This window comes from Salvia hispanica, chromosome 4 (assembly GCF_029641045.1).
Source record: "Salvia hispanica isolate PSC_SH4W2 chromosome 4, Shi_PSC_v1, whole genome shotgun sequence".
Lineage (NCBI taxonomy): Eukaryota > Viridiplantae > Streptophyta > Magnoliopsida > Lamiales > Lamiaceae > Salvia > Salvia hispanica.
Genome location: NC_142695.1, coordinates 46,668,447 through 46,679,672, shown reverse-complemented (window position 1 = coordinate 46,679,672; position 11,226 = coordinate 46,668,447). Strand labels below are relative to the sequence as shown.

Genomic DNA, 11,226 nt, shown 5'->3' with positions numbered 1-11,226 from the left:
AAATAACACACGTTTCAATAGTTTTTTTCTTTTTCAAATAGTTGATCATTATGTCGATGATTTTACCATGTTGACAATGGACATACTTGTCCAATTCTCATTCGTTCATAACAAGATATCAATTCATTCACGAAAGTAATTAATTATAATATAAAATCGTGAGAGATACAAATTTACATTACACTAGCCAATTTTGACACCAAAATTGGAATTATTGAAAGTCTTGGAAAATTACATGCATAAGCCTAAAACCTTGTGGGGCCCTCCACTTGGGAAGCTTCTTACTCAGTTATGACGCCTTCACCGTCACCACCGCCCCCACTAATAAACAAAATGAGTGTGGCATTCACTCTCTAAATTCTGATGGCTCAAATTTAAGAGTAATTTATACTCAAATTAATAGGTCTTCAAATTTTGAGAGTAGTATACTCTCAAAGTCTTCACTTTGTATTTATTCAATATAGCAAGTCTTGTAACTAGTGAAGAACGATTTTGAAATAGATCAGTGAAAAAAATGGTAGGAACGTCCAAGTTGTTTCAGTTTAAAATAGAGTAAAAACTAGAGAATCAGAAACCTTGTAACTATTAGTAATATTTTTAGTCTATGTAATATTGAGACATCAGAATCGAATAAATTTAACAATCACACATTCCCTATTTCGAAAGAAAAAATGTGTGACATTTGATGGAAAACAAAATTAGATGGGCAACCACAGAAATTTGGCTTAGTTGGTAGTCTAAAATAGAAAAAGGGGCATTGTGGGGACTTGTGAAGACCCTTTTCAAATATAATAGAACCACTTATCTCTCCCAATTGACTCATTTTCAGTCTCACCATCTTTTTTATTTATTTAAAATTAAAATTGTGGACAAGTTTGTGCTTCTAGATGAACGTAACTAGTCAGGCGGGCATCCATAATTATTGTTTCGATTTATCAATAAATGCGAAAAACGAAAAGATCAAATACTATTACAAATATAATATCCGGTGTGGCGTTCTACCTCAGTTAGTTATGAATTTATGATAAAAGAAGAATACTACACTACTCTCGTTGTCCAGGATTCTAGTATTAATTTTGGTCTTCTTACATTAGTTGAGTTGTTTTCCTTTTCAACAAAAACTTTATTCATTTTTCACTTTAAATTTTAAATTTCAATATATTACTAAATTTTATGTCTAAAAGAAAAAAAAAAACACCTCTACTTCTTGGCTAAAGGAAGGGATATAGGAAGTACTCCGTATTTGTATATTGTTGCAAATAATAAAAGGTCAAACAATGTCACTCACGAGTCACGAGAATAGAAAAATGGGAGACGGAATATCAAATATTATCCACATGACATAAAAGTTAGAACTATAGAAGAATCAATATTATTACTAGGGATGTCAATTGGGCTAACCCGCTCGGGTTCGGGTCAATCCACTCGGGTTGTCGGGCTATTTGGGTGCGGGTTATTCGGGCTGTGAATTTTTCGTGTTATAAATTTTCGGCCCTAACCCTAAATCTTCGGGTTTCGAGCTAACCCACGGGCTATTCGGGTCAATAGTAATCTTATATGTTACTTTTCTATCCAGTCCAATGTTCTAAATTATTTAAAAGCAGATTGTCGCGAATAGTAAAGTATTATCAAAGTGATCAAGTGAAAGAAAATAATAGCAATTGAAAATTGAAACAACATAGATAAACATATCGTTTAATTAATAGCACACATGAATCTGACTACAATTAACTAGAAATCATGCAGTTCATATAACCATAATTTTCAATTTAAGAGAGAAGACATAATTACCATATATTCTTCATATAAATGTTGTATCAAATATTGATATTACCAAATATAAATTTTAATTATATTTTTATATTAAATACTCAACCCGTGGGCTAACCCGCAACCCACCCGGGCCAGCCCGCATAACCCGCCGACCCGAATGGGTTAGCCCGTGTAGCCCACTTCTGAATATGAGTTGTGATTTTTCGGCCCTAACCATATGATTTTACCGGGTAATTCGGATCGATCTGTGGGTTTCGGACTAGATTGACATCCCTAATTGTTACAATATGATCTAGTTAAATTAATTAGTTATAGAATGCTGGTAAGATATATAGTCATAGAAGTTAGAAGTGAAATAGATAGTCATTAGATACGGAGTGTGATAAATTGCAAACTTGTTAACTCTGTTAACTTGACAATGCAATGTATTAAAAATGTCAACACATAATTTTGTTCACATTTCAATATACTGTGTTGACATTTTAATATCACCGTATTGGTATTTTTAATACAATGCGTTGATGAGTTAACATAGTTAGTCACTTAAAAAAAAGTTAGTAATATAACGCACCCAAATTAGATATAATATAATTTTAACATTATATTATAGATATGGATCAAGATATAAAATACTACAGATGAGTTGATCTTTAATGAAAAAAAAAAAGAATTGACCAAGATATAAGATTATGATTAAATATGATGACATACCAAACACCCCTACGTTTATTAAATCACGAAAATAGATGATGAGATACTATTTCAAACAAAGAAAGTCGTGCATTAGTCTCGACTTATTCAGGCATGAAATTCAAAGATTAAAAAAAAAGATTAAAAAAAAAAAAACTTTGGCGAATATAGGATCTCGACTTGTTCATGAATTAGAACACAATATTTTGTACTCCCTCCGTCCCATTAAATATGCAACATTTAGAAATCGGTACGAATTTTTATGTAGTGTTATTTTGTGAGTTAATGAAGAGAGAGTAAAGTAAGAGAGATGAAAAAGTAGAGATAAAATGTTTCCATTTTAGAAAACGTTTCATTTTTAATAAGACAAACTAAAAAGGAAAACGTTTCATTTCTAATGGGACAGAGGGATTACTACATTTTTATACACGTTATATAAGATGATATTGATGGGGGTATTTATACAAGTCGTTAAGGTAAAATCTATACAAGTTCATCACCAACCAAAAACAGAGACTAAACTCCAAACTATATTCTGCTCAAAATAGGAGCAAACATAGCATCATACAGCAAAAAAAGAAGAAACATACTCTACTCAGTGATTTATCAGTCTGCACCATATGCCGTCGCAGCCTCGGCGAGCTGCTACCGGCCATATGGTAAGAATTCGGATACGAAAACGACGTCGTCTCCGAATTCCCAAATATTCTCGAGTACACCATCTCCCCGAACATCCCGATCATGGGGTCTGCCAAGTGGGGCGCACTTCCGTGTCCGAGGACGGGGGAGGTGGGGTAGCTTCCGTAATCTTGTCGAGGGGATGGTGGGGCGTCGTACCCTCTGCGGTGGAGTTGCTCGAACGGATACGACAAGTAGTTGCTAGCCGGGTTCGGTAAGATCAAGTTGGTCCGGCATCGGGGGCTCGCCGGCCTTTGTGGTATGACACGGGATAGCTCGTCCTTGGAGGCGTCAGTGGTCTTGCCTCGGCCGTAGAGGGGTATCAATGTCTTTTCCGTGACCTCGTTCTTGCAAACCGGGCATTGGGGCTTCTGGTGGTCCAGGTTCTCAGGGGAGGAGTGTTGGAAGCTGATCCACCGATATATGCACGGCCAACAGTAGAGATGGCCGCATAATGTGACCACGGGGTCCTGCACGAGGTCAAGGCAAATGTTGCACTCGAACCCAAGAGACGGATTGGTGTCGGATTCATTGAGTGTGGAGGTCAAGGATTTGAGGTTTTGGCACGAAGCTCTGTGTTGGTCTAAGCCAGTGGTCCGGGCTGCACCTTGGAGATATTGCTCCATTTAGATGTCTGCACAGGTGGATTGTATACATAAGATTTAATATTTAAAGGGTTACACAATCAAAAACATTCAATCAACATGAAGAGCAAAATAACAAGAGGTTTGCATCAAGTGCAAAATACACATACCAAATAAATGTGATATCACAATCCACACCATAAAAATGATAGTAATATAATTGGTTAGAATATATGACACATGACAATCTAGCAGCCCATGACAAGTAGTGTGAGCAACTAAGTATTTCTAAAATAGTCTTAAAGTTGATTAATGCTGTATCAATGGGCATAGTTAAAGATGATTTTCCATTAAAAAGCCTTGTTCAAATTTATTATTATCATTAGGTGAGATGCTGTTGAAAACACTAATTCCATCATCAATAATTTGGTTCCCAACCCTCACCTAACTTTTCCTGAAAACTAAATGAGTGAAGATCAAGAAAAGCAGAGCATCGTAATCTCTTGTGCATATCAAATATAGTACAATCATGTGCGGACATACCAATTTGGTGAAAACAAGGTTTGCACATATCATAAAACTTCTTTGCTTAACTGATTAAAACAATTTCATACTAGACAAAGATAGGCTTAGGTATTGATTCTTTCCCAGGAAGGGAAAGAATTTTCTCGAAGAGATGAAGAGGAAACAGGCAACCGTAAAAACTGGGCAATTCAAGATTCAAGACTCAACCCCATCAAGAAGATATAAAATCAGCAAAAAAATCTGGGTCAAAAACAGAGTCCGCGAGAATCCGCAAAGAAGTTGAAAATCAATCAAATAGCAAAAAAGCTCAAGAACATGAATACTCCTACATTTTATACAAACAAAATGCAAGAGCTGAATTTCTCAACTTTTTCAGTAAATAGAGACTTTTTTATCTTATGTCACCATTTCTGAAATCCAAATAGAATTCTGAAATGTGATCTGAGGTGTGAAAACAAGAGGCTGCAGCCAAATCCAAACCCAGAAACAACAAGGCTATATCACACTTCCCAAGAAAAAATATTTAATATTTTCCCCACACAAATTAAAAATTGCTAGCTGCAGCTAGATAGAGAGAGGCCCTCAAACAGAAGAACCGAAAAAAGGTCTAAAAATCACATCTTTAATCGGAGTCTCCAAGACCCACATGCATAAAATCAGAAAAAAAACACACAAGTGAAGAACAGCTCGGGATACATACCGAAATGTGAATAAGGGCCTTCTAAAAATGTTCCAAAATTCCGATTGCAATTAACCCTCTTACTAATATAAAGCTACAAAATCGCAGCTTTTCGGAATTAAAGTTGAGAGAGAGAGAGAGGGGAGATGCTTTATCTTTCGAAAAGAAAAGGATAAACGGAATGTGTGTGTAGAAGCAAAAGGGATATAGCGTGAGTGCCTGAGATGAGAGGGACTAATATCTTTTCATCTCTATATATATACACATAATTAAACAAGAGAGTTGTGTATTATAGATACAGGAAAAAGGTGTATGTATATGCGTGGAGGTGAAAGCCCGTTGTGGATAAGTACTCTGAGATGCACGGTGACGGGGCCACCCATCCACCACCGCAGCGCCGACGTGGCGACAAACAGCGCGTGGCCATCACTCTCCAATATCTAGATTATTTTATACGCGGGTCCACTATTTTGTACTCCAATACGCTCATTTTAATTAATGTACTTTAATGTATTTAGTTGGACCTATGACTATATTTATTATTTATCTACAACCTAATAAAAGAAAAATATTTATGAGAACCGTGTTTTAAAAATTCAAACATATAATGATAATAATATGGTATATATTGAAAGTTTGAAATGTCACAGCCAAAATAAATGCCGGATGAAGACCATAAAATACAGATTTATAGATAATATGTCGATGGATTCCGTTGTTGGGTAAAATTTGAGATGGAAACTGATTGTTGTAACCCTTCGTATGTGTGATTGAATTAATATTGTGTGAGTAAGAATTTTAATAAATACTTTAATAAAGGTGTGTGAATATAAAAAAGAAATTTAAAATACTAGGAGTATATAGAATACTCCTACTATATTTAGCGAACTATAAATTACACGATATTTATTGGTAATAAATAATAGCAAGTCTAATTCCACACATTTAAAGTCATTTTTTACTCCATATAAGAGATATATGCGTTATTAGTCCTATGTCCTACTCCGTTTCAAGAGAGATAATCCCTTTCTTGGCGGCTGTGAGATTTTACGCAATTTTATTTTATATGTTAAGTAGAAGAAATAAAGGAAGAGAAAGGGAATAAAATAAAAATAAATATGTTTTTATTTTTAATAATGAGTTTTTTGTTGGGATAAACTAAAAAGAAAAGTTTGTCATCTTCCATGGAGTACGGAGGGAGTATATTTTAACAAGATTTATCAATTTCATACTTCAAAAATAAAAAGCTCTTTTGGTTCAAAGTTCAAACCCTGTATTTTTTATGTGTACAATTTGACCTACTCAGCATATAATAGTAAAATATGCCTGGTTAAAGAAATTCATGGTGTATAGGACTAGCTACTGTACAATGTAGTTTATACGGTCTAATAAAACTAATCTATACATATATAAAGCCACAGTTTTGTGAACCCATTTTTGCCGCCAAACTTAATGAAATTTAAGCAGACCATATTATATACATTATGGAACATAGTCTCCACCGTCATACTGCAAAAAAAGTGTTCCTAGGCTAAAAACTAGCTTTCTGCCTCTGAATAATTAGCTTTCTGCCCCTAAATATATTCGGCCCAATAATTAAAATGTTGTATTCTATTTTGCTTCATTTGTTGACCAAATGGTAAATATGTTGATTCATTGGTTTTCAAGGTGTAGTGGTAACATTTTATTTTGAGTAATTCATTAATATGTTTATGTAGCAATCAGTTAGAATGTTATTCTGTCACACGAAATTGTAATACATAGTATGATCTTTGATTTGGATTTAAATCTATTGTGTAGTAAATAAATACTCCATGCTATTACACGGTACCAACTATCTATCAGAAGGAATTCAAAATTTGATATTGTGGAGCCAAAAACCACCAAATTCTTCTATAAATACCATCCTCAAGCAAGAGATGCACAAGCACCTTCACTCATGTTATGGATTTGTATCGTTTCTATTTCTTGATTTTTTTTCTTATGTCTTACTATTGATTTTCATATTGAGCATTTGTTTTGATTTAGCATTTGACCGGTCACTATTTCTTTTCCTTTTTGTTAGCTTCAATTATATATTTTATTTTATTATTTGATTTTTTTTTTCTTATTTGTCTTATTGTTTTCATATAGAGCTTTTGTTTAGCATTTGATTAGTTACTATTTTTTGCTTTTTGTTTGCTTTTATTACATTTTTTTTCCATCTCTTTTCACTTCTACCTGTTACCCATTAATATTTCAACAGAAAACATACACACATACATTATCTTTCTATCCTTAATTACTTTAAAATTTTATAATTAATGGTTGCTTTCTTCACTATTCAAGATATCCATCCGTCGAACACATTTGTTAATAAAGTTGGTGAATAAGATCATATGAAGTACTTATTGCAGGCATTATTTGATTGTGTTTTGCAAGTACTATGTCATTTCCTAGAAATACAATTTTGCTTATATTTCATTGCACCTTTGAGATAAAATAAAGAACTTTTCGATCCAACCGAAACATGGGCACCGATTCAGATCAGTTTTATCATATGTAGGAGAGGATGTCATGTTTGAGTCTTGAAACTTGAAAGTGGTTTTATATTATGTTTTGTTTGGTGAGCATGTCTTGCAAACGTAACACTACTGCTAAAGTACTACTACTCATTAACTTAAAGAGAAAATAGGAAGTACTCTTTCCGTCCCATTGAAGATGACCCACTTTACTTTTTGGTTTGTCCCAATTAAGATGACCCATTACTTAAAATGAAAACACCTTTATCTCTACTTTATTCCATCTCTCTTACTTTACTCTTTCCTCTTAACACACAAAATATAACTGCATAAAATCTCGTGCCGCCCAAGAAAGGGGTCATCTTCCTTGGGACGGAGGGAGTATTATGTATTCTAATTACCAATAAGTAAGTTGCACTCCTTAGTAGGTAAAATACTAAAGTGCAATTGCACATGCATCGATAAAATCGAATTGTACATTTATCAGTTAATTTTTTCAACACGCTGGATTTTATAACTTTTAATCAATTTTGTATTTCTTAATTTTTTTATTTAATAGTTTATGTTTATAGTATAAAGTGTTATTATATGTCATGTGTTGCGTTTTTTAGATGAGTGATCGTATTAATTAACAATCATTTTTTAATAGTTGATTTCAACTCATATATAAAGTACTTCCTATTCACTTTAAATAAAATACTTTCGACGATGCAAATAAATTAATCAATTTGCTAAAAAAATTTGAGTTTATTTTCAGTTTATAGGCGACATTTACTATTTACAATATTTTATCTTTGAATATCATTGCATAGCTTAGGATATTGTATTTGTTTAAAATATGAAGGAAACATTGTTAAAAAATTATATACTACGGAGTACTATAAATCAACAACTTTTAAGTTGACTATTTTAAAAAATCTTTTTATATGAGGTATTAATCAACAATTTTTAAGTTGGCTATTTTCGGCACAAAGATTGATGGAATTTTTTTAGTCATTGTTTTGAGGGTATATTACTACTGCTAAAACTTGAAACAAAGTAGTTCATAGATTGGAGGTCGAATGTGAATGACAAAGAAATTTAAAATATTATGAAATAAACCAGCAGTTAATGAGTTAATACATGTTAAAATACGTGTTGCAATCAAATTATGCAAATTTTTTCATTTCGAAAGTCAGATAAATTTGAAATAGTGATGAGATTTGAACTCAAATGTGAGAAATGGAGCCAAAATCACTCCACAATCCTCTATAAATACCAATTCTCACATCTTTCTAGATGGGAGAGAGAATTTCTTAACTTCCTATTCCGCCAATCAATAAATAATGAGAAGTTGGATGTACTATGTTTAATGTTCTACAGTATAATGTTTTTTTTATTTGTTTATTTGGAAATTTAGAAATTTAGAAATTAAGATTTATTTTTATCAAAATTACTTACTTAATTCTTTATTTCGACAGGTCACATATTGAGCATTTGAGACTACATTTGAAGTGAAGACAAAGATATGGTATTCTTATTTAAAAGATTTATCTGAATGATGCAGCATTTAGTATCGCACTTAGGCGGAATTTCCGGTGTGGGGCGACCGTAGAGGCATTGATAGAGTCAAAGTCAAGATTTGCAATAATGTAACAACATTTATTTCGGCCTAATAATTTCTTTTTAATTTTAAGAAAACACTTTGACGGCTCTATTATTTATTTCGTTTGATTAAAATAGATGTCGTTACATCTAATTAGATTATTACAACTACTAATTTTTGTTACCAACGATCATTACAACTAATTAAAATTTCGATTGTGCATACATGATGAAAAGTTGAATTTTGTTTGTTTAAAATATTGTAAGTTTGACGAAATTTAGGCTCATATAAAATGGAAAGGATCTTACCATCAACAAGTAGGCGTGGACGGCAATGGCACCATGCGGGTATGGCGGATGGCAGTGGTGGCGTCGGTAGGTACGGACAGAGCCGATGGAAAGGGAATACTACGACGGTGGCTCAACCGAGGAGAAGGAGAGAGATCCGGGTCGAATGATAGAGGGAGAGAGGTGAGAGACGGACGCCAGAGATAAGGAGGCGCAGGAGTTGCATGCCGGCACTTGGCGGCGCAGGAGAAAAGGGAGAGCCTCTCTCTCCTTATTTAAGGCTCGGTTAAAATAAATATAAAAATGACTTGTATGTATATATATATATATATATTTGGACTAATGTTTTCGTATGGGCTTGATATAATAAAAAGTGAAGATAGTTCTTATTTGGATTACATTTCAATAATTAACATAATTACATTGATTATAAAATCTACTCATTATGAATACTAATCTTACATATATAATCATTTAATACTAATTGGACCTATGAAAAATATAATTGAAAAATATAATCATTTAGTCTGAAGGAAAGAGATGCATTATGGTTTGATAGTATATAATTTTCTGTTTATTTAATGTATAAATTATCATGTTTAGCCTTAATGATTTGCATTCATAATTTAAGATGATTTTGGTTCTTAAAATTATTAATTTTTCCAAAAATCTACTACTCCATTTCTTATAAGCTATAAAAGCGGTGTGAAAAGCATAAACTTTGGCGGAGATTATTTTTCCCCACCCCAATCCGCTTTTAAAATATTCCGGCAAAATACGATCTACGTGGACAGTTTGCGTCTGCACATCAAAAATTTAAAATCTTACGATGTTATTTCCTTCCTAGATTTTTCGATAAATTTAAAAATTTGACTAACAAATCGTACTTTAAATCGGCTAATATACGATTTTGTTTCTTAAATGTTTTAATTTAACCATGTGATTTTACACATCATATGCCACGTGAAGAGAAGTAACAACAACTACGATTAAAAATGTTACATAATCCATTTGGATCCACCTTTTGGCCTGTTTCTGTTACCAATTTATAGTTTATGGAAAATTTTACGTCCATTTGGGACGGAAGGAGAATATTTTTGGAAAGAGTGGGTGTATGTATAAATGAAGAAAGAAAGAGTGGGTGTATGAAGGGATATAGATAGTTGAATATTTAATTGAAAAGAGAAAAAAGTGGTTGAGTGTATTATCTGGAGAGAAAAAATTACCAAAAATAGAAATGTGTCATCTTGGCTGGGACATGGGGAGTATTCTTAAATTTTATTTTGTGTAATTCAATAACACTCAATCTTTATAATCATAATACTGCTATATATATACGCATCGGGGCATAAGATATGGTGCCGTGTAGGATAATAATTAAAAATAAATATCATATATATAGAAGAAATACTTTAGATGAAATGCCATATTATTTAATTGCGCTATAAATATTTTACTAAGTATATTATGATTCAATGATATACATTATTTAAAATAGTTTATTTTGGTGACAGGATTTTAATATTCACATTTGGCCTGTAAAATTGTTGAACTGTTTGTTTATTCAAATTATATGATGTTTTCCTTTTTATGTGTATATCTTATTCAAATTGTATGAACTATTTATTTATTCAAACTATATGATGTTTTCCTCTTTGATTCTTAGTTGAATCCTTTATGTGCATATCTTATTATGATTAACACATACACTTTAATTCTTAGTCGCATATCTCCACTTTGTCATTTGTGTTATTTGATTTTATTCCACTCATATAAAAAATTAAAACTGTATACCATCGTTTTGTTGTATATGAAATGTTTCATTTAGAGTGGGTTGATAGAAGTACATTTCTCTTTATCAATTTTTTTTTAATTTTAATCTACTTACCTTAAAATTTATCTATATTATTTGAAAATGTTATAT

The 11,226-nt window shown here is 32.4% G+C and overlaps 1 protein-coding gene across 1 annotated transcript; it reads right to left on the bottom strand.

The window, feature by feature from the left end:
- Positions 1-2,835: 2,835 nt before the first annotated feature.
- Positions 2,836-5,170, bottom strand: LOC125197014 (E3 ubiquitin-protein ligase RMA1H1-like). Its single transcript, XM_048095703.2, has 2 exons — positions 4,951-5,170; positions 2,836-3,775 (listed from the first exon to the last, which is right to left on the bottom strand). Exon 2 carries the CDS (start codon positions 3,765-3,767, stop codon positions 3,003-3,005), a length of 765 nt encoding a protein of 254 aa, XP_047951660.1. The 5' UTR covers positions 3,768-3,775; positions 4,951-5,170; the 3' UTR covers positions 2,836-3,002.
- Between the last annotated feature and the right edge of the window lie 6,056 nt (positions 5,171-11,226).

What these genes read in the sequence shown, in the direction of transcription:
- LOC125197014 (XM_048095703.2), bottom strand. Translation starts at nt 3,767, where the DNA reads ATGGAGCAATATCTCCAAGGTGCAGCCCGGACCACTGGCTTAGACCAA.